We start from the raw sequence: 24,145 nt of genomic DNA, 5'->3' as shown, positions 1-24,145 counted from the left end.
CACCAATTCCTTCCTCTAATTAATGTTTTTGCTTATTAATCAGGCTGTGGTTGCTGATCCATCTGCACCATTAATCATGAATGAAAAGACCAATGGGGACTTATTTCTCTGAGGCTCGCTCATCTGATTATTCCAGAAGCTCATAATATGTAAATGATAACATGCAGTTTTACTTTGAAATACACGATGAATGCAGATCAGTGTTCTTTGCATATTTATATTTGTTTAGATTTCTCAGTGCGCCACACTTCATTAATCGTCTGACTCTCTGCATGTTGCGTAACAGAGGACCTATTTGAAGAGCCCTGGCACACACACAGAAAGATGCTGCCCCCTTTTGGAATTGCATTACTTACCGTGATCAAGTGTAAACTTCCTGTATGTACATTTGATTCCAGTTAAACCAGCAAATAACCACAACTAACTGAAATGTGCACATTTCATCATTCAGAATATAAAATGGCATTCAGGAAAAAAAATATTGCTGTATTATATTTTGTCATGAATTTAGGTTGCACAACTACAAACTATTAAAGGGCTGCACATCTCATCCATAAACACAGTAACATTGTGTTGTGGCTTTAAGCATATTTATGGTAAATTCTTGTTTTTTTCTGATATATCTTTAACTACATTTTCAATTCAGGCTAACAAAAAAACAAAACTGCAAAACAGTAACTCATAATTCCATTTTATTTTCAGTATTACGCAACATTAGAAGTATAAATATCTGTTTTAATATACAACATGTATGACATCCATAGAGCTTTCCTTGGGCAAAATACAAAACTCAAAACACTTTTATTGCACATATTCTAAAAGACAAACCAACATAAGCAAGTTCATCTAATACTAGTTTTGCACAGAGGAGGAAATAAAAGGAAATCTGAAAAGACAAGAAGACAGAGTAGAACGTGACGTGAAGAGACATCGATTACTGCACAAACAAATCATGGTGGCGAGGAGGCAAACCTCGCACGACTAGAAACATTATCTGTAACACAGGACGCAGATTTGGCAAATCAACAATATACAAAATATACATCCATGACGCTTTGTAAACAAACACTGAATGTGCTTTAAAGATTTAAACGTGTGTCGTCACAGGAAAGGAAAACGTGAGTGTTGGGGGAATGAAAAAAAAAAAAACCTAAAGTGAGGGATTCATAAACCGCTCTGCTGCACTCACCCTTTGAACTTAACATTGGTAAAGATTAAGGTGCATTTATTACTATCTCACGATACATTAGCAATACTTTTACAATATCCAATGCAGCTGAACATTAGATTCTTTTAACATTAAAATCTCTGCTGTCAATCTTGGTTTTCACTTTCACTCTTAGACACATACTGTGTGGAACATTTAGATTTAGACCGTGACCTCCGGACAACACGGTGGATCTGGTTTTATACAGCCAGCACAACAGAGCTAATGATGCTAATACTAGTGTCCTAGGCTACTTTGTGGTTTTCATTTAGGGTTTGCAATTTAAAGGCATCTACCATATAGAAAAGTGTGTAAATGGTAGCAAGTGTATGCGGATATACAACAGCCTATATGCGTAGTACCACGGTATTAGCACGCCAACATGAAATTCACATTCATAGCTGAAAAGTTTGTGGTCACTTAGAGTTGATGGGAGCAGTTAAACGTGACATTGTGATCAACTGAATCATCTAAGGGAATATTTGCATATGCATCCAGAAACACGTTTTAGGAAGCTATGGCACATTGTGTAATTAGAGCAGATCATTATCACTTTGAAAGAGCGACCGAATCTAAACAGCTGGTTAAAGGAGCAATACTTTTAGCGAGCTGATTGTCTGGAGCGTCGGCGTGGGGAGGTTTGACTAACGAATTTTCCTCTGAAATCGATGTTGATCCATTTCGTGAGGCAACACAAGATTTCATACAAACTGTGTGTACGACTCATCACAGAACAGCGCAAAGTGGCTCTAATGGCAATCGAAAAAGAAGAAGAAGTGCGTTTACAGCTGAATGAAAGGACTCGAGAAACAGAGTCCAGCTTCATTAAATGATACCTGTAACAGCAAACTGTGCAGCACTTTTCCCCCCCTTTCTTAGAACGACAGTAACGTGACATGTTTCACAGGAAAGTTCTTTTAATCTTTAGACTCAAATCAAACCCACAGCATTTATACTCCAAACATCATTCTAAAGTATTGCTTCTTAGATTGGTGAAACAATTTTTCAGGTTTGCCAACAGATCAGATAGTGTTTGAACAAGACAAAATTATACAAGGTCAGACAGTAATGAGCAGATATGCCATTAATGTTTGTTTAAAAAAAGAAAAGAAAAAAAATCCAGCTCAAAGTGACCTCAAACTTTCAAGCAGACATGAACTATGTTATGCAAAGCCATCATAAAATCTTCGCCCGGGTGGAGCTTCTTTATGAAGCATCCAAAACACCAAAACCCTGACAGCAAAGCACTTTAACATGAACCGCTTCAGATCGTGTTTTACTCGCACAAGTGACCTTAACGATAGCGTGGACGTAACCCAGAGACGAGGCCCACGGCTTCTAGAAATCTACTGCTGTGATTACTATGCAGAACTGCTGGTTCATCTTCCTCAAACACAATGTCCCGTATTTTACAATCTTCAGAGCTTAATCAGCCAGTGAACACATCATCAACAAAGACATTCTTGGAGAAACGCTGACAGCCCTCACAGTTTTGTTATATAATGCTACATTTTTTTTTCTGTTTTTAGAAATAGCCCCTCATGCCCTCTCCTCTCTTCAAGTTCATTTTGGAACATGTGAAAACATGTTGAAAGTCACACAGAAGAGGAAACGTTTGATGAGACACACTGCTGTAGCTTACTTTAGACCACACAAGCAGAACATGATACTCTTAATACTTAGCATACAAACATGACACTGCAAAATCTATACATATAATACAAACGACAATCATGTAAGCCCATGTATCCCTGTTTTACAATGGTATCTTATTTACACTATATTGCATAAAAATCAAAAATATATGTACAAGATGCCAGAGGAATGTGAATAAACACCACATCTTGCTTAAAAAAAAAAAAAAAAAAAGCAAGTCTGATTTCCCATATATCTAAGGCCCCTTCACTAATTTATGATTTTTAGAATCCTATCGTGATCCTATAGTTACTTTGTTTCAGGTTTTAGGTGAAAAGCACGAGATATAGTGCGTTTCTTTTGTGTACCACTGTACGAAACCCAACATTAAAACAATCTGATCATACTGAACGTTAACAACACAACTGCTCGACAACATTGTGTGGTCTACTGCATTAAAAGACTTCAGATCCTCCGAGTCTAGAAGAAAGAGTGCAATTCAAAACTGCTTATGGCACAGACTCTCGTACATCACGGCCTTTACAGGTGTCCTCCCCGTTGCCCCTTAAACACACTGATTGCACGAAGTGTTCTGCAACGAACAGAAAGAAATCCTCCAAACATTCGATTGACATGAAAGTAAAACTTCAGAAAGGATCGGCAAATGATCGCCTACATTCAAACCTAGAAACATCAACATGTTGTTATGAATAATCTTATTAAACACACACACACATGCATACACACACACGCAGACTTTCCCTCTCTATCAGCTTGTAACAGCTTGCCTGGTCCTCTAATAAACAAAAAAAGAAGGCATGATGATGATTGCACAAATCAATCCCAACTTTTTACTTTATCTGGATTATTTGAAGCAGTCACGTTTTTCTTTTGTTTTTTGAAATCATCACTTTCCTCTTTACTTTTTGTTACTGGAGCTACGCGGTGACTCCTTCAGCTGCTTGCACCTGCTCGTGTCTCTGTCTAAACTGTCTTTAGCTGCAGATGGAGAAGCCCTGGAAGTGTCTCTCTTAGTGTTTTTCTGTGCAGGCGTGACTTCTTGAGCGGTTTCCTTTTTCTTTCTTTCACCCTGCTCCTTCCGGAGAGATGATGCCGGTTTGTCTGGGGTGGTGGTTCTGGTGTCCGGGGGCTTGTGACTGTCCGGTTTGACCACTTCAGACTTGGGAGCATCCTTGGATATCTTGACTGCAGGCTCACAACTGAAGCCTTTGCCTGAGGTGTCTGCGCTGCTCGGTGGTTCTGTTTTCGCTGGAAGTTTAGGCAGCACAGCTGGTGGGTCAGGCTGAGAGGACACATCTGATGGCGGCAGAGGCTCCTTCCTGAGCTGCTGAGATGTAGTGAGAGGCAGGGCGCATTCTTTTGTTTTGGGGTCACGGGGGTCTTTAATAACTGTGGGGTGGTTTTTAGGTGAAGTGTCTTTAGGTTTGGAATCGAGAGTTTGTTTAATTGCTGGAGCTGCAGCAGGCTTCAGAGCTGATGATGTTTTAGGAGGGAGAGATTTCAGCTTAGAGTTCGGGACGTCTTTGACAGCAGCAGAACATTTGGGCTGTATTTCTCGCTGCCTCGTGTCAGCATGAGTGGGCAAGGGCTTCGCTTGCACAGAGTCTTCACTCTTTGCGCCATCGCCGGCGGATACCGGCGAGGCTTCTTTCCGTTTAGCGTCGTGGGTTGCTTGAACGTGTGAAGTCGAGGGGGCAGACTCCTTAGGCAAATCCTTCTCTTTTGAACTTGGACTTCCTTTGACAGCTGGGACGGGAGGAGCTGCGCTCTCTTGTGTTTTTGCTTCCTTCTCTCTCTTCACAGACGTGGGCAGCGTGGGCTGTGGGTCAGGCCTCGACTTGCTTTTGGGACTCGAAACAGTTTCACTTGTAGCTGTCGAACCTGAACTTTTGAGCTTTGCTGAAGGGACCACAGTGTTTTCTTTAACACTGACAACAGACGTGCAAAGTTGTGCATCGGACGATCTGTGTTGTGCTTTTTCAGTCGGACACATCTGTGATGGCTGCTCTGAATCTTTCACAGCCGCTGTATTCTTCGTCTTTGGTGATACGTTAACGTCTTTCTTCTGCAGCGACATGCCACTGTCCTGTACTGCAGCAGCAGACACAGTGTTATGCTTTTTGTTCAGTGTGGCATCTGTAATAATATTCAGTGAAGTGGCCTTGTTTATCGTACAAACTTCTTTCTTCTGCTCCACTTTTGCAGCTGTGGAACTTGCACTGTTTTCCGTCTTGGAGCCCGAGCTGCCTGCATCTCCAACCAGCTTCACAGATGAGCTGACAGATGTTTCACTGTGCTCTGATTTACTATCAGGTAATGCTCCAAACGCTGATGCCGAGACAGAAACTCCTGGTTCTGTATTTGAGGAACAAATGTTTGGCACATTCGCTGGAACATGTACCGATGCAGAGTTGGTCTGCACATTCGCCTCAGAAGCGGGTCGTGAGGTTGTGTCTGAGCTCTGTGCTGCAGTTTTTCTCTTCTCACAGCTCTGAAGTTGACCTGTATCCAAAACTGAGTCTGCACTCTGCTTCAGTGGCCCAGTCAGAGGTTTACTAACAGCTCGAGCCTCCAGTGTTGTAAATGGAGGGGAAGTTTTTAAGTCTACCAAAGAGACTGCTGTCTTGGAGCTGTCAGTATTTTGTGATGTAGTGTCTGGTATCTCTTCCTGCTGCTCCACCTCATCCTCCTGATCTTCGTTGCTCACTTCCCGTATGGAGGGTGTTTTTCCACAGGAGGAGAAGTGGGAGCTGTGTCGAGGGCCTCTGTGCTCATGGCTGGCTTTCATACCGGTCCTTCCTTCTTGTTTAACACTAAAAGTTGAGGGATCTGCTTTGCTGTTTGAGGCCTTCAATGACTCGCCTTGTCTATCCTGTGTTTTCTCACCACTTGCATTGACTTTCATTTCTGTTGCTGAATTATTTGATTGCTCCTTGGAGACAACAATGCTGTTTACAGAAGAAACGGCTTCAGGGCTTAGAGAACAAGTTAGGGGACTCTTCATCTTGTCTGTGGTTTTTGTTTGGGGGATGGTTATTTGCCTTTCAGTAGGGCTCTGAAGTCGTATTGGTGGGTTTACAGAAACTGTGTCACTTGTGTTCTCTGCCATCTTGGACAAACAAGTTTCTGTTTTAGAAACTCTGGGTCCAGAGAGCAGACCAATGTCCAGGGTGCCCTCAAGAGGCTTTAGAGAAGAGACGTGGCGTCCTTCAAGTTTATATTCAGATGATGTTTTTCTAAGCGGAGACTCTGCAGAAGAGATAAGATGGAGTTTCTCCACAGCGCTCTCTCCTCTGCCAGAGAAAAGCTTAGGGGCCAGACCTTCAGGGCTCGAGTGGACGCTTCCCAGTCCGGCCTTCATGTGGTCGTGAGGCATGGCCGTGTCCAGCTGAAGGCTCTTCGATCTCGTAGAACCAAAGTGGAGGTTCTCATGGAGGGTCGAAGTCAACCGACACATGCAGTCTTCTCGTTCTTCGAATGACAACCTCTTCCTGGTGAACTCGATACTGGGAGCTTTGAAGTCCAGTCTGTCTGGCTTCATGCCGTCTTTAACCTGTCGAGAGTGCTGCCATTCTGGGTGACCAGAACACAGAGCCGATCGCAGCGCTCCATCACTTTCACTGCTGCCACCAGAAGGCTCAGCGATGCCTTCACTGACACGTGTGCTCAGCTTTTTATACAGAACGTCTTTAAGAGTTGAACTAGCAGCTTTAGCCTCCAGCGTTCCAGACTCCGGGCTGCTCTGCACTTTGTTTTGGCTTCGGACCAGAAAGCCTTCGTCCCCATCATAAGCACACGGTGCCGATGAATCGGACTCATGCAGAGCATCTTGCTTCTGTAGAGACTCCCTCCTCTCTGACCACTCCTGTCGTTTCACAACCATCTTGGACTTCAGTTTTTCCTTGTCGAGCTCTTCTATAGACTCCTGCCGGCCCATCTTACGGCTGATTGGCCTTTTTAGGCAGCCCTGCTCGACAGGCCGTAAACGAGTGATTGTCAGTGGCTCACAGGCTGCTTCATCCACACTCTGCAGGCCGGTGAAATCGCGCTCTCCTGTCCTCACGTCCTCGTCCTGCACCTCTTCTTGGGTCACTTCTAAGCTGCGTTTTCTTGGGCACAGGTGCTTCTTTTCCCCTGTGTAAGAAGGAGACAGCTTTTCTTCAGACTGAACACGCTTTAGGAGAGGTGAGCGAGGCGGTTCAGCACTCTTGGGGCGGACAATGTGTCTCACAATTGTGGGTGGGGAATGAATCTTGGCTGGAAAAGCCTGGGTTGTTTTGGAAATGGCGACAGAGTGTCCACTGAGAAGGGGAGGGGGTGAGCGCTGGGGAGATGTTGGCTGGGGGGTAGGTGAAGGCGTGCGAGCCAGTGGAGAGAGGGGAATGCTACTGGCAGACTTGCGTCGACCCTGACGAAGCCTCTGACCTGGCAGTTTGGGGCCGAGGCCATGCAGGGTGCTGGGCCGAATGTGGCCTGAGCCAGCAGGGGAGTTGGGAGCACTGGAGCTGGGAGAGCTGCTCTGGGATGAGTTGCCACCTGAAATATATAAGCACAAAACACCCAAAGGATATTAGAGGATAAACATTAAGTAACATTCAAGCTGTTATCAAAAATGAGTTCAAATCTCCACCTGACTGGGTGAAATCTGGTGCAGGGCGGAAGGCGGCAGTAGGGGAACGAGGGGAGAGACTGTGGGTAGGGGAGCCGGGGAGACTCTCACCAGATGACAGCGAGTGGTTCAGGGAGGAAAAGCTGCGACTCGTATGCAGAAGAGGAGAAGGCTGCATGGCAAAGCGTCTGAAAAGGGAGCGGCGCCTGTGAAAAGAAAAGTGAGATGACGAAGTGTTAAATTCACAGTTTACAATGGACACCACAGGCTGCTGCTTTCTTACTATTTACATGTGTAACTGCTCTGCACAGTGCCAGGTACTCTTAACTGTTAAAGATGGAAAACAACCCACTGAATCTGTAGGATCGTCAGATTTTCAATGATTCCCTCAGTGCCATCTGTCTGCCCTCTAGAGGCCTACAGGAAATAGAGTAATGACTGCACACAGGAAATTGGATCACTCACCTCTTTTCTGAAGAACGATTAGGCTGCAGAAACAAAACTGCAGTTCCCACGCTTACAGAAACAAGTATCAGGGCAGGAATACGACCTTGTGGTCTTCAATAACTTATCAGGATATGCAGAACCTACTGAAGCTGAACTATAACTGAGCTAGTGCTTGTAACTTACTTACGAAATTCCACATTGTGTGTGGATGGTTAGCTTTTTAAAAATGTACCAAATTGTCTTAGAGGAGGAAATGCAGCAGTTTAAATAAAACTCAGCAACTCAGATTTATTGAAACCTCCCTAACCAAAACAAAAAATCATTTAATAATGGGCCATAATGTTCCATCGAAGCACAGCAGCTGGTTGTCTCAGTCTCCCTTAAATAAAGGGGGTTAAGAAACAAATGATCCAAAGGTAATTTAAGGACTTATTTGTACCTTTCTGGGGTCTTCTCCTTCTTGGGCTTTTTGCCACATCGGACCATCTTGCTCCTGTAGCTGTTCCTTCTGGCAGGACCAGTTTTTATTGAAGTATTTTCAAAGGGGGTTGTAGAGATGGCCACTTTGCTGCCACTCTGAAAAAGAAAAAGAAAAACACTTGATGTTGGGAAGAGGATAGATTTTTTTTTTTTAAAAATCAGAACAAACATTTATATCTATATTAGTGGAATTTACCTAAACCCTTTTATGATTTAAATATCTTCCAACTAAAACGACTGTAGTCGCGCTCCAGTAAATCATTAGAGCTGAATTTTCTGCACTCACTTTTAAAAAAATGGAAACAACATCAATTTCAGTAGCACTTACTCCTCAACCTAAATAGATTATTCAGTTTATTCTAATTGAAATTACATCAAACGCAATGAATATCAGAACTATTAAATATTTTAACAGTAGCTGTTTAGAGATGAACACACATTGTGCGTTACCTTGAGCAGGAGCTCCACCACTTCGGTATGGACAAGACCGTGAACCGGTTCTCCGTTCACATGAGTAATGAGGTCTCCAGCTTTGAGTCCTGCTTTATGTGCAGGCCCACCATCTTCTACGTTCTGATCAACATAAAAAGGTATTGATTCATTATCATCCTTTTGTGTTAAAAGCATTTGAATCATTTAAAACTGCTTTTAAAGCTGTGTTTTAGAACATTTTGTTCAGACAAAAGAGAAAAATGCTGTTGCACGCATCGTTTTCAGTGGCCAGCAGAGGGCGACACCTGTAGTTATCAAGAGACTTTCAATTGCATCAAGTTAAAACATAAGCACACAAACTTCACAGTTCCCTGACTTCTGGTTGCATCTGTAAATTATTTTCACCGCTGTTTATTAAAATTTGGAATAAAAGCAAGTCTATGTGATGCCTTCAGTTTTAACTGCTGGGGGGAAAAAAATCCCATTAATGGACTAATATTATGTTAGGATGGTGCAGTTTTTAATTTTCATAATAAATAATTTATTACAAACAAACAAAACAAAATCATACATCTGCTATCATAGTCCTGTGGTCATTCAACAGGGTTTGTTTAAAGAAAAAATGCTTAAAGGCCTTACCCAGACCATGTGATAGACTGTGTAGATGTCACTGTCACAAGCGTACACCCGGATTGCCCTCAGCGTGAAACCAAACTTCTTCCCAGAACTGTGGATCACGACGGGCTGCCGTGGGTTAGAGGGACAGAGGGAGGAGTCTCGGCTCGGAGAGGAGTCTCTTGAGGAAGGGTCTGAGGAGAGGGAGTAAGGAGAAAGGGGACTGGCCAGCGGTGATGCTCCAAAGATATCTGGAAAAATAAGAGTTGACCAACGTCTGAGTTCTTAAATTTTTTCCAAAATCAATCAGAGTATAACGTGCCCTGAAGTCATCACCGAGGTATTGCCGTAAAAGCTTTTGAGCCAGGATTAATTCTGCTGCAGCTGTGGGTGAAACTAATACGATTTTCTCTCCCTGCAGTGAAGACCCTCGCTCTGACCATGCCGGATTATTTTCCTTGTTAGCAGCTTGTGCTCAGGTTTTTGCTCACAGCCTCTTTTTAACATGGAACTTGAGGCATGCCGGGCCAATTATGACAGCTTCACAGTGAACTTTCATCTTTTTCAGATTATTTTTAAAGTCCATTGCTTTTACTGTTATCCTTAACATGTTATTGCTCCCACATGCGTCAACAATGTAGCTTACAAAATTTTGAGGCAACATCAGCATGGTAATATGTGTGTGTTTTGTTTTTTTGTTTTGTTTTTAACTTACCTCCAGGGATCATAAGGGAAAGGGCACCAGTTGACACAGACTTTGGGACTTTTGGCACGGCTCCGCTCTTCTCTACAGCACTCTCAGGTCGCAGAGAGGTCGACGGAGGTCCGTGGTCAGCAGAGGTGTGACTGGTGCTGTCAGGGCTCTCCACACCCTCTCCCCTGGGTGTCAGCTGGTCCAAATGTTCTGAGAAACTCCCTTTTTTTATGGATGGAATGAAGCAAACAGTTATTCTTCCCATAGAAATAACATGAATTAATAATAAATAATGAATAAACGTGCAAATTATACATTTAGGCCAACTGCACATCAATTACTTTTTTTTGGTCAAACGTCTGCACTTAGAGCCTGAATTCTTTCTAATGGCCAGCAGGGGGCAACTGACGTGGTTGAAAAACAATCAGTTGCACTGAGCTCAATTTAACACAGCACAATGTTCCCAATAAAACAAGCAAGAACATTCAATCATATGTTTTTGTTGTTTCCAGAGAACTGCACCTTAATGATGTTACAAAGTACAAACCAAGCACATGTACGGAAAGGTGTGTAATTCTAAAGACTGCGGCTCGTACCAGAGAGCGTGGCCCCGCTGTGCGTGCTGCCCGGAGTGGCAGCTTCAGGCTCGTCCTGTGGAAACTCCCCGATGGAGAACGAGGCTTTGCTGGGATCGCCGATGCCTGATGTCTCATCCCCTTCGCTTTCAGCTGAGATGGCAAACTTTGGTAGCAAACTGGGGCGAGGACCCTGATTCATACTGTCTGTGTCTGTCGAGGACAGCGAGGGTCTGGATAAAACAACAGATTTGCGTTAGATGAGTTTTGTAACTGTCAAATGACTAAAAAATATTTTGAGTCTTCATGAGAGAGCAAAAGCTTGTAAAGGTGATGAACACCCTAGACTTCTCAGAATGAGGGACAGCAGGAACAGTATGATTCAATTTATAAAGTGTTATTTTTACACCACTGCCATTACTGAGTTGAGCTTAACAAGGTTGATCCTCTTTAACTTGGAATGGATTTTTACATAGATATCAGATGCAATCAAGAAGCTCCTGGAATGCACCTAAAATGTGTGTCAAACACTTCACCTGATCACTGAAAATTCAGCAACCTAATCACTTGCACTGTGCAAGTTTGCCACTGCCCTCAAATTTGCACATGAAGCAAACATCAACTTTTTCTTTAAACTGAGCCAAATTTAGCGCGCAAGACCAAAGCTGCTGATCATAGCTGCGTCTTCAGCTACAGATTTTTAACATGTTTCAACCCCGAATATGCAGAAAGTGCTGAATTTATCCCCAAGGCTGAGACAGTCAAGTTTTACTTCAACTCTGCGAAGAAAATGAAGCAGAAATGGACACTCCTGGACTGTGGAGTGTGCCAGCACCCCATCATGTGCACACTCAAAAAACACCATCGTCGCTCACCATCTGGATGAGCCAATAGACTTGCCTGCTTGCTACTTTATCAGCTTCCTAAAACGCAAACACTGTTTTTTTGACATGCTGAAGATTCTGCATGGGGACCAGTGCAAGCTTACATTAAAGGAATTCTACATATATCTAAAAAGAGTCCAGACGTGCAAGAGAAGATGATCTGGAATGGGAGACAAGTTAAACAAGGTAAGTTTTTTTTAGTCTCCGTCTTTATCACATCTTGTAGTTTGGTACTTAAATACTTCAACCACTTCCACTGCAGTTTTTCTATGTTCTACAAACTGCAGCCACCTCACCTCAAACCAAAAAACCATGACAATTGCGTTACAATCCTTCCAGTATGTGTTTAGTATGCCAGCACAATCATCATCCAATGAACTGCTCACTTAATGTGTGCTCAGTCTATATAATGGTCAGGTGTAGCAATTAATGAACTCTGGTAATCGTTTTTGATTTAGAGATGGAGGTGTTCATACGCTTCAGCGAAGTCTGGCGTCCAGCTGAGAGAGTCCACAGTCAGCGGGCTCTCGGTCTTCTTCTCCTCAGTCTCTCCCTTCTCCTCCAGATGCCCACGGGACAAATCCAGACTGCTGTAAACCTGATAGCCACACAGCGACAATGACTCACTTTGTTACATGTAAGCTACAAAATGTGAACAGAGGTTTAAAAATAAAAGAGCCAAAAAGGTTTAGAAAGAAAATCTATCACATTCGGTACAGATACTGGGTAACCTCGTGACCTTTATTTTATATTTGTCTGTGCTATGCAGACTTCATTGTGTCCAACAAGCATCGAGAAGGTTCAGTATAGCTGAACGCTTCCTCTGAGACACCCTGCTGCTTTCTGAGACACACTGTAATGCTTTGTTTTGATGTGAGGAGAGCACACTGCAATGCAGCACAGCAATGACTCCCAGCTTGTCTGTATTGTGTACTGTGTCACACATTACTACCAAGAAAAATAAATCTCATTTGCAAGTGGAAAATGTATGCAAAGCTGAAATCTACGTTTGACACTATGGAGATAAAGGAAGAGCAGGAGGGAGGCTGTGTTTTCAAGACACACATTTCCATATGAAATGGCAGCCGCTCGTGTTTTTCCCCCTCCCATGAGAATGGGATCGGGACAGATGAGGGCTCGAGCTCATTTATATTGCTAACGTCTTTGGCAGTAATGATGATGACACTGGAACAATGTGAGGAGGGAGATTAAGGACATACCTTAGAGAATCTGTGAGAACAAGAGGAAAACTGCCGCAGGTCCACATTGAAGTCTTCATCATTTGTGTCCTCTTCCTCTGTCTCCAGATGATGGTATCTCTCAGAGCGAGCTGTGAAAGAGGAGAGAATTATATTTTATAAATTGCATTATTACAGGTTATTCTTATTACAGTGCAAAAAGATGACCCAAGTAGAAAAAGAGTATAATGACTAAGAAATGCAAGTGTTTTCACTGCTTTTAATTAGAGGCAGAGTCGCTGCTCTGCTGCAGACATACTTCATATGTAACAAAGTATTAAATTAGGCTGTTCAAAATGCCAATGTCAATTTTAATGAAAGATGTACTGTAATAGGACAGTTTTGTTAATAAAAGTGTAAAAAAACAAACAAACCTAAACTGGAATTAAAACTAACTGTGTTGTCTGCGTGTCCTTAGAGAGTTTTAGTGAAAACAGCATTTTAATAATGCAAAGTTTACTTTAACAGCATCTGGAGGAAAGTCATGATCTCAGATGGGATGCAAGGATGAAGCAGAATTTTGTCAGATTTGCTAAACTGGCATTTCTGGTTGTAATTGGATTGTTCACTTCTTCAGTAACACAAAGAAATGGAAAACTCAGCAGCAGACAGCTGTTGAAACATTTTGGACACCAGGCTACTTGATCGCAATGCTGCCACGTAATTCTGAGCAGGCTGTTTATCATTATTATGAGTATTTGCACTTCAGTGTTGTATTCTTAGTTACACCTCATATGTGGTGCATGGCTCCACAAAATACAAAGAAAGAATTAACACAAATATGTACACACAACTTTGTTTACAGCACATTTTCGCTCTGTTGTATTCAGGCACACAAGATTCTGCAGCTGAAATTGTACTACTGTATATTTATTGTATTTTATCTTTCCATTACATATTAGTCAAATAGATTAAAATAACTATTTATTTTTAAAGCTGCTGATGCTCCATAGTTATGACAGCATACATGCAAATTTCATATGTGAGCAACAAAATATTGCTAACATATTTACAGCTCACACTGCAGTCTCAAATACAGTTCTGGTTGTTTCTTTGACAGCAGTGGTTGAAATCTTGCTGCACAGCTGAGATGTGCGAGCAGCAGCGTGCTCACCAGGAATAATGCTCTACAGTTTCAAAAAACACATTTTTTCCTGACAACAAATATTTATGTAGTCTCCCGCTGTGTTTGGAGGAGAGACACAGAGAAATACAGAGTATGACCCAACAAACACCATCCCCACAGTGAAGCATGGAGGTGGAAACACTATGCTTTGGGGATTTTTTTTTCTGCTAAGGGTACTGGACAACTTCACCGCACTGAGGGGCCAGTGGGCGAGGCCACGTACCCAAAACAAAGCACCAAAGCAAAAAAGGAGTTGCTAAGAAGAAGTAGCACGTTAAGGTGATGGAGTGGCCGCGCCAGTCTCCAGCCCTCAGTTGTTTGAGTTGCTAAGCAGCAGCCAAGGAGTTTCTGTAAAGAGGAGTGGGCCAAAATCCTAAAGTGTGCATAAACCTGGTGACCAACTACAAGAAACATCTTACCGCTGTGCTTGCTAACAGGAGTTTCTCCACCAAGTTCTGAGTTGATTTTTGCTCAGGGATCAAATACTGATTTCACTCAGTGGACATGACATCACTTCATAACGTTTATGTAATATGCTTTTCATGGATTTTTGGTTCATATTCTCTCTCTCCCCATTAAAATGAAATTACCATAAAAATAGAGATTGCTTACTTCCAAAGAAATGAACAAATTTACAAATCCAGCATGCGATCAAATAATCATTTCCCCCACTGTATGTTGTTGAAATCGCATGAAAAAGAATTAAAATTAGCTGCTACTAGGTCCTGTTTACACTCCAAACATGAATGAACAATCAGCTATCAGTTATCAATCACAAAGAATAAGTGTTTTTATGAGGTCGTTTGATAACTTACTGTCGAAGTAACTCGTGTCGTCCTCGGACTCCAGCTGAGGGATGAACTCAGCCTTCTGCCTCAACAGGCCGTTCCAGTCTAGGTTGTGAAAAAACTGATGCTGCTTCACTTCGGCCGCTCCACCTGCAGGTCGGATAAATATGGAACAATGTGAAAATTGCTTGTGGAGAAAGCACACGCACAAATCACTCGACACTGAATGGTTCAAACACAGGAACAGAAGAAATGCTTACGGTGTGTTTCTCTTTTCCCTAGTGGCTACAGGACAAATCGCTATCATGACCATAAATTATGCAGAACAATTTCCTGCCTGTGACCTTTAGTGAAATAGCAGGAGACTTTGTGAATGGCAGCCCGCTGAGGGGAGATCTAGATGCCTAAGTAGATCCGGATGTCTCCAGACCAAGCTGGTTGTGTGCATTGCACTGATTAAAGGCCTTTGTCCAGGGTCATGGTCACTTTTACAGTCTGCAGATCTACACACTCAAAGTCCCTGATTGTGCATGAAGCTAGATTCATGGACTGGTGGGAAATAATTGCAATTGATCAGGAGGAAGAGGTGAGTAGGCCACAGGATAAACTGCTCCGCTGGTGGATGACCTCAATTTCTTCCCCAGTGACTTGGAATAATGAGCCGTGCTGAGGTAGCACATGAGGATTTATAGCGGCCTGTTGTGCATGCCTAGTTCTCACCCAGTCCCTGACTGCTCCACATATGAGAAGGTCTTCACTCTTTGTGTTTGTACCTGTGCCCAGCCTTTCCAGGGGATTCTGTCTCAGCAGCAAGGTGATGAGCTCCTGAGCGTCAGGAGGTGGAGCCTCATCCCCATCTGGCCAGTTGATCTCATCTAGAACCAGAAACAGTGTTATAGAATGACTTTACGTACCAACACCTTATAGATTTTATTTCACTGACAGACACTAAAACTAGATGTCATCTAGTCAGATAATGCCTCTAACGGCTATCTGACAATACACTAGAGCAGGGATGTCAAACTCATGTTACATCCTGGGCCTCATACAGGCCACTTTGAACTTAAGTGGGTTGGTCCAGTAAAACTACAAATGTGTAAAATTACAGAAGAATTTCTGGTTGTTCGTTGTTTTCACAAATTCACAGAAAATATCTTTTTTCTTCTGTGAACCAACTGTGGGGGAAAAATGCTGTAGTAGTAGTAAAAATACATTTAAACCAAAAAAGGAACTATTGCTTAATTAGTTTTTTGTAACAAAACATGTAAGTCAAATTTTATGGCTCATATAGATTTGATACATTTATTAGTCATAAATGAAAAACTATCCAAACCGATTTGAACCGATTTGAACAAAGTAACTGAATAGTAACTTGGAAAAATACACAAAAAACAAACAGACAAACCAAAAAAAAACCTTTTTTCATAGCACTATGCACATGAAAAACTGGGAATGTTGAAGACAGCCGCCCTTCATTGAAGCTGATTCATTAATCAGCTATTATCTCAATAAATATGTGTCTATAGGATTTTATAGTTTGAAAAAATCCCAAAAATGACTTTAGCCTAATACTAAACCACTTTGTTCTCAAAGGTATTTTGAAATGAGCTCTTACAAATCAAAGCTCTATTGTGTGTAATGTTAAACAATAATAACTGAAAAAACAAGCAGCGAACAGAGCAGAGCTGTGTGCTTCATGCTGATTGTCTGCTATGTTCTCTCTGTACCCCATTCTAAGGAAATTTGGGTGTAAGCTATGAATACGTATGTGCAGCCGCAGGCCACCGTGGCATGGTTTCAGTGTATTCGGGGCTTTCTAATTAACAGTCACACACAGGACATTGGTACAGTTTGTTTACGAGTGTACCAAATCAGTCACTGCACGCCACTCATTTCCATGGCGCAGACAGAAGCTTTTATCCAACATGCCACACGCTGCTGACAAGCTGAAAGCTCGTATTTTTCAAGAAGATTTTCTCTGCTCTGTCACAATGACACTATGAGGGAATAAAGTGACAAAGTATAAATCACAATAATAAACTTCATTTGGGAACTAAAGCGAGCTAAAGGCACTTACTGCCATCTGTTTGCTGCTAGCCTTCAGGGAAATCTCGGTCTTCAAAAAATTGGAAATTATGCACAACTCATTCAATGTGGTCACTATATGAATGTTTAATTCATATTTGATGTAGCCTGTGAATTCCCCTGATGTGCAGGATAGCATCTAAATGCCAGATGTGGTCAAATCTCACCTTTAATCGCCTTCATTAGCAGAAAATATGACTTGTAACATTTTAGGTATTTAATAAACTTACATAAACAAATAAGAAAATAAATGAACTTTGTATTTTTTAGGATGCTGGAACACAGTACTGTGTAATAAAAAACTTAAGCCAACCCTTATTTTTCTGTATTTTGCTTCCAAAGAAACAGACTTTATTGTAACTGTTTTCAAGTGTAGTTAAGTGTTTCTTTGGATATTGGCTGCTTTTTCACTCATTTTCAGCTCAGGTGCCTGACGATTTTCAGGAGAGTGTTTTTACCACTTAAACAGATAACAGATAATATTTTTTCACCAGCAAGATAATTTCCAGGGAGCCAAAAACTTGTAAATCTCAGGCACGGTGTGCAGTTTGTCCTTGAATCTTTAGTCTGAAAGTCAAGTCCTTAAAAAATAGGAAAGGCATCCAGCAAAGACCTGACCTTCATCTAATACAGCGGTCCCCAACCCCCGGGCCTCGGACCGGTACCGGTCTGTGAGTCGTTTGGTACCGGGCCGCAAGAGTTGAGGCTCAGGTGTGAAATGTATAGTTTTCAGGGTTTTTATCGGTTTTCAGCGTTATTTTGTTATCGTTCACTCGGTTTTCCTGGGTCTTTTCACGTGTGTTATGAATAAATTCTCTTTTTTTCGGTACCGGTACTAGTTTTATTTTGTTGTATTTATCCACGACACCTTAAAGGCCGGTCCATGAAAATATTGTCGGGCATAAACCGGTCCGTGGCGCAAAAAAGGTTGGAGACCGCTGATCTAATAGATGGCTGTCAAGAAGTTATTCATAAGGAAAGGAAACATGTAGAAAGGGTTCCAATTAATTACACAGGTATTTCATTTTGACAGTTGCTGTTTTCAGGTATGTAAATTCAAATATTTTGAGCACGACTGAGATATCTCAGTAACTATTTAATGTGAGTCTAAGATTTGCTTTAATTATCAAATTGAAAAAGGAGGTGTTGTTAACACTGACCACTGATGACCTGTCCAAAAAGCTCCTCCGGTGTGTCTCCAAAGAAAGGCACACACCCCACAAGAAACTCATACAGGATGATGCCCATAGCCCACCAGTCCACTGGCTTCCCATAGCCTTGTCTCAGGATCACCTCTGGAGCGATATACTCTGGGGTGCCGCATACCTGTACAGCAGAAAACAAAAAGGATTCTAAATATGGTGAGCTTTGAGAAAGTGTACATCTGTAAAGCTCAACAACATTTACCTGCTTATCAGAGAACTCCCTGGCATCCTTCTCTATGTGTCCCTCGTACAGGTTGGTGGTCATGTTCATCAGCCCGACTTTGGAAAGACCAAAATCTGTCAGCTTAATGTGCCCCATTGAGGTCACCAGCAGACTAAAAGATAAACCAAGTTGGACAAAGTTTAATTATAGTAAAATGATAAATGCAGTCAGTTGTTCTGCGATTTTTGTTACAATGTTGTTTTTATGAAGGGAAAAAAAACAAAAAACGTAAAGCATGACTCTGACATTTTTCTTCCTTTTCACAAAAGAAATTGCTGTTTCCATGCCAATATGTGTAAACAAAAAAATTAAAATTGCTCAGTTCAATCTTTAATGTTATTGAACAAACACAAAGGTGGCTGAGGTAAAAAAAAAGAAGACATTTCTATTATTTTTAGACATATTATGAAGTACAGTTAGGGCTGTGCAATATGACGAAATATATCGCATGATGATGTGAAAACATCTGTCGTTTCAAATTATACATTATCGTTTGTTTCATGGTGTCGCAAAATACACCGTTTACGGCAATATTTTTTCCATCTGGGCACAGAGAATACCAGCATAGCCAGTGAAAATGTGGCAGGACCAGGTAGCTCCAAACAGAACCAGGACCAGTCAAAACAAATTGAGGACCTTATACCTAAACGAGGGGCTACCTCTGTAGCATGGACATGGTTTGGAGTATGGAGAGAGTTTACGGATGCAAAAGAGCTGCCAGGTGCTAAAATATAAACCTTAGACTCAAATGTTAGAACTGGCTTTTTCCCGCAGCAGTTCCAGGTACACAGATGGAACCTTTGGTCATATCGCACAACCCTTAAGTACAGTTATTTAATTTCACTTAAATATAGCAAATATGGCTTCCCTTTTAAGCATCTAACAAATCCAGAGCAAAATCAGAACACATTTGGTGTTCTGTCTTGGTCAAATGATTCATTAATCCAATATTTACTGACTTTCTGCTCTCTTCAGCACCGAGCTGTACCCCTGGGGTTGAAGAAGACTCTCACAGCGAGCCAATGTCCACACCTCCACGTTAAAAAAAAAAAACAAAAAACCTGACTTTATAGTAGAAATAAACATGTTTACACCTCAATATAAAAATGTTTTCCTTCCTATAGCAGATTTCCTCATTGACAAATAGTGTGTGAATGTGTGTGTGAATGGGTGGATGACTGGATATGTAAAGCGCTTTGGGGTCCTCAGGGACTAGTAAAGCGCTATACAAATACAGGCCATTTACCATTTTTACCATTTACAAATAAACTGTTCAAATTTTGATCAGACTTACAGTCTGCATTATCAGGAGCACTGGCAATTTGACTGACAGGTTGTTGCATTAGACCGTATGCAGGGTTTGTGCAGCCATTGCGATGTCCTTCACTGAAGTACCATTATGGGATGTCGAACTGAGTTTCTCCTTGCCAGTTTCAAAGTCATTAGCCACTGAGTAAGTCCTACATAATCATCCTTTCTGACTCTTAGAATTCCCATAACTTACAAAATGGACTTCGTGTCCTATTCAATGTGATCTTAAACCTGGAAATGACCCAATAAACCCAACAGAAACATGTTTACTGTGGTTACATACATAGCCAAAGAACCCAACAGCCTCTTGACTTGTACAAAACTGGATAACCCCACAGGTGTTGCCCCCTGGTGGATACGATGTCTCCTTTTTTTTTTTTTTTAATACTGCCTATGTTGCTGACACAGGTGACTTTGGCAGCAAGCTGTCTTATCTTGTCTGCTAACCTGAATCGTGAACTTCCCTGGTCAGGTCTCGCACATATTTGTGCTACTGATACCTATTGGAGCATTTTAATGCAGGTATCTGACAAATAATACAGCTAAGTGTGCAAATGCACTATGCAAATTATGCCATAACAGCCATTACTCAAAACAGTAGGTCACAATGTCTTTTAAATACAGTACAGATGCATCACCAACTTCAGTTTAATTGTTAGCTATATTCAATAGCTCATGACTAACACCGTCAAGTCTGCTGTTTGGTGTCGATCGAGTACTGTACAGTTTTTTTGTTCCGTTTGTTTTTAAATGGCAAAGATGCCTGACAGAAAAGCAAGAAAAACAAAAGCCTGAAAATAAAATATAATTCTCTGAGTGCCAGCATTTATGTACAAATATTGTTTACAGCTCACTTGTCAGGTTTGAGGTCCCTGTGAACAATGCCATAGTTGTGTAGATACTCCAAAGCCAGTACTGTCTCTGCAAAGTACATCCTAGCCATGTCCACAGGTAGGGGACCCATGTTCTTCAGCAGGGTGGCACAGTCTCCTCCTGTAAAGAACAACACAAAGAAGACATTGTTCAAAGTAGACTGCTTTCAGCGGTCGCACTATGCACATAAAATAAAATAGAGTGCTGACCTTCAACATATTCCATAACCATGCACAGGTGCCTCCGTGTTTCAAAGGAGCAATACATGGACACAACAAAAGGGTTTTCAGCAAAGGTGAGGATATCCCTCTCCACAAAGGCCTGCTGTATCTGATTCCTTAACATCAGATTCTGCTTGTTGATCTTTTTCATGGCAAACCTCTGCTTAGTTTCCTTGTGCCGCACCAGATAAACAGCTCTGTGGAACAAAAAGTTTACCTATGAGCTGCACAAAGAATAGAAGAAAAACTGCAACAATAAGTGTGGTTTGATCACAGTATGGTTTTGTCAACTGCAAAACAAAGAAGAAACAAACAGCCTGTAACCAACCATCTATCAGCAGAGATTAGATTGTCCGATAGAGAAATGAGACGTCCTTACCCATAGGCACCGTTGCTGATGAGTTTTATCATTTCAAAGTCCAGCTCACAGGGTTTCCGCCGGGACCGCAAGGCCGTGCTGAAACTCTGAGACTGAGGACGAGAGCGAGATAAACGCTAAAACAAATCAAAGAGATAAAATCTGGATTTCACTGCTTCGCCTGCAGTAAAGATGAACTAGATCAATAATGTAATCAATGTCTAAGCACTTACAGAGTCATCTGTTTCTGGAGTTTCTGCAATTCCACTGTCACTGCTGGTCAGCTGAGCGATTTCTAGAAAAGAAAGAGAAATAATCAGGAGCAAAGCTGCAGCGGGTTTGATGTGACAAAACTATGAATCTAACTTCATGAGAAACTGACACACAGGTTCTCAATTGCAGTTACTGAAACAAAGGCAGCCTAAATGAAATCAGGCCCTTTAAACAAAACAAAAACAGCAGACTTCAGCTTTTATTCACCTATTAGGTTTGAGGTGCTGACTTCAATATAAGCTGAATTGAGGACAAATGAGGCGGAAATCAAAACTGGCAACACAAATGCACATCTTACGCTCATTTTGAAAATCACCACCCCAGAACAACTGCTCATTAAAAACCACCTTGCATCTTTTTCAGTGCATGTTCGTCTGTGCAGCCATGGCAAAGTCCATGTGTGCTGTTTGTCTCGTCCCTGGAGAGCTTGTAAACACATTTTCAGTACTATTTAACATCTGTCCTTCCTCGTAGGTTTGCTTCCGGCACACGAGGTGCTGGGCAAACGAAACACGGGAGACACTCGGGGGAAATAAATGGAGAGACTGGCTGATGAGCCCGCCTGTGTAGATCTGTATAAGGTCTGTGGGGAGGCCATTCTTTTCTAATTAGTCATAATGAATGTTGCTGGTTACAGAGTCTGGAGAGACAGAGGGTCATTAGAAAGACGATCTGTTTGGTACAGGACATTCGTCAAGAGTATCTTTGTCTTTAACTTCCCTCCACAATTCAGTTCCAGCGTTCCTTTAGAGCAGGAGTGGGCCATTCATTTTCAAAAGGGAACCATGAAAAAGGGACTGTTGTGGAGGGCTGCACCAAGAAGCTTATTTAATTCAACTCTGCTTTATTTATACAGAGCCAAATCACAACAGCAGTCACCTCAAAGTGCTCTTATGAAATGAATACTGAGCAGAACGGTGTTCAGCATATTGTTGTGCCCCTCCACAACAGTCCCAGTTTCTCATTTGGCCTCTTGGGAAAACAAACTGCCAAATCCTGCTTTACAGCCTCACCCTGACAAATTATCCTGTGCTCTCTTTACTCCTTTGCTCTCCTGATGTAATAATAGTATGATGATAATAATAATAATAAAAGGATATATTCTAATAATACAACTTTACTGCGGTTATACAGGATACTACATATCATAGTATGATCGATGATTGGAGATAACATTTAACATTACACTTAAACTTTTTCTGTTTTTTGTTTCTGACATTAAATGCAAAATAATCTGTTTTAATTAGGTGCTGTACTTACATTCTTTATGTAAATATATATTTACTCTATATTACATGTAGCATTTAAATGTATTAATGGTATTAGGAATAACAACAATGATGATGATGATGATGATGAAGTCCTTCGTGTACCTTCAAGAGGATCTCGTGTGAGTCCCAGCTGGCTGATGATGTAACGAGGGATGTCTGTTTTGATGCCCTGGCCTTCTTTAGCGTGTCCTTCAGCAGCTTCCAGAAGGTGGTAAAATTCCTCTGGGTCAAACTCCTGAAGAGACAGCAAAACACTTTCCTATATATTGCTATGAACAACTTTAAATAAACAAGTAAACAGTAAACAAATTCCTGATCTTGTAGTTTGAGATCAAGTAGGAGCTCTATTGAGTGAAGGAAAACATACTTATTTACGCTTTATTTTCAGCTTAGAGGAAGTAGAAGTGGAACTTTCACTTTTTAGATCGCCATGGCAAACCTATAAGCAAACAAGTTTCTCAAGCAGCCTGAGCAACATTATAATGTGAGGGAAAGGTTTCTCTAAGTATAGGTTAGTCCAGAATTTACTTTCTTTAGGCTTGTTGTGGTCTCTACTTTCTCCTTTGAGATATTTCTTTGGCTGCTAAATTACTCCGTGTTTGTCAGCTTGCCATCAGGTATGAGGTAGGTACTATTCGGCTGAAGTAAGTCATAACAGCTTTAAATTTAATTCTGATTTTAGCCACTTTAACCTCTCTTTGATTCTGTAATACGACAGACACTTAGATGAATTGCAGAAAGTGTTACCTGAATAATGGAAACGTATAGAACTTTTATAGAATATTCTTTAGACTGATAGATTTGAGCTGCTGACTCCTGAGTCATTTGAAATAACCTTACATAGCAAAGAAACCAGATGTAGCAACACACACAATTATCAAACATTCAGACAAATTACCCATCCAGATGAAGTGCTCATTATGAACCATCTCCATCTTTTCTTGGGTTTTTTTGTTAAATTATTTTGTGCATTTAAACAGTGGCAGTCACTTCATATAAAATATTCAAGACAAGCACCCATCAGCACATTTTAGACTTAGGCAGAAAAAAAATAAGGCCATAAACATACCAGACATTCCAGCAGCCGAGCAGGTCGGGCTATCACTATAAGGATCTTCTTTACCAGCTCTCTGATGAAGTTTACCTCCTCGCTTTCTGACCTCTCTGTGGACTACATCAACAGAAGAAGAAAACAAAATGTTTGCAGTGCAACTCTAATGTTACGGTAAAAACATGTCTTATTGCTGAACTGTCATGAGGAAACATCTACTTGATTTCTGCAGATGTTCTCACCTCTTGTACAAGCCTCTCCAGCTTGTCGGTGAGTTCGCAGAAGTAGCTGGAGGTGATGAGTCCCAGCCGACTCTTTTCCAGGCAGTCGCGGGCCAGTTCAATTATCTGGTGATGGGCAAAGCCAAGCACGCCATCTGCCAAGGGGAGGACGGTCTCAGGAGAGTTGCTGCGGATGATCTCCTGAATCCTTTCCTCCATCTGAGCTGTGGCCTGCAGAAAGAAGCGACGGAGCAAGTTTGATAATGCAGATAATTTGTGGTCAAACAGAACTGTAAAGTCTT

At 41.6% G+C, this 24,145-nt stretch overlaps 1 protein-coding gene across 7 annotated transcripts in view; it reads right to left on the bottom strand.

The window, feature by feature from the left end:
• Positions 1–674: 674 nt before the first annotated feature.
• mast4 (microtubule associated serine/threonine kinase family member 4) overlaps positions 675–24,145 on the bottom strand; it is a 99,690-nt gene continuing 76,219 nt past the window's right edge. For all 7 annotated transcript variants that reach the window (XM_086301379.1, XM_086301380.1, XM_086301382.1 and 4 more), the window contains 20 exons: positions 23,865–24,074; positions 23,641–23,742; positions 22,674–22,806; positions 21,261–21,322; positions 21,049–21,140; positions 20,658–20,866; positions 20,430–20,568; positions 18,244–18,376; positions 17,997–18,162; positions 15,525–15,626; positions 14,779–14,901; positions 12,820–12,929; positions 12,076–12,197; positions 10,737–10,948; positions 10,162–10,362; positions 9,471–9,697; positions 8,850–8,972; positions 8,359–8,495; positions 7,494–7,678; positions 675–7,399 (listed from right to left, as the gene is read on the bottom strand). In XM_086301379.1, coding sequence (XP_086157505.1) covers positions 3,762–7,399; positions 7,494–7,678; positions 8,359–8,495; positions 8,850–8,972; positions 9,471–9,697; positions 10,162–10,362; positions 10,737–10,948; positions 12,076–12,197; positions 12,820–12,929; positions 14,779–14,901; positions 15,525–15,626; positions 17,997–18,162; positions 18,244–18,376; positions 20,430–20,568; positions 20,658–20,866; positions 21,049–21,140; positions 21,261–21,322; positions 22,674–22,806; positions 23,641–23,742; positions 23,865–24,074 — 6,426 coding nt within the window. In that variant the 3' untranslated portion in view covers positions 675–3,761. The remainder of the gene's footprint in view (positions 7,400–7,493; positions 7,679–8,358; positions 8,496–8,849; positions 8,973–9,470; positions 9,698–10,161; positions 10,363–10,736; positions 10,949–12,075; positions 12,198–12,819; positions 12,930–14,778; positions 14,902–15,524; positions 15,627–17,996; positions 18,163–18,243; positions 18,377–20,429; positions 20,569–20,657; positions 20,867–21,048; positions 21,141–21,260; positions 21,323–22,673; positions 22,807–23,640; positions 23,743–23,864; positions 24,075–24,145) is intronic.

Source organism: Aulonocara sp. 'chitande type north' Nkhata Bay, linkage group LG7, assembly GCF_057382095.1.
Source record: "Aulonocara sp. 'chitande type north' Nkhata Bay isolate Kocher_YH1m ecotype deep benthic linkage group LG7, A_spYH_male_GT1.1, whole genome shotgun sequence".
In the NCBI taxonomy this organism is placed as follows: Eukaryota; Metazoa; Chordata; class Actinopteri; order Cichliformes; family Cichlidae; genus Aulonocara; species Aulonocara sp. 'chitande type north' Nkhata Bay.
This window is presented reverse-complemented; position numbering and strand designations above follow the sequence as displayed.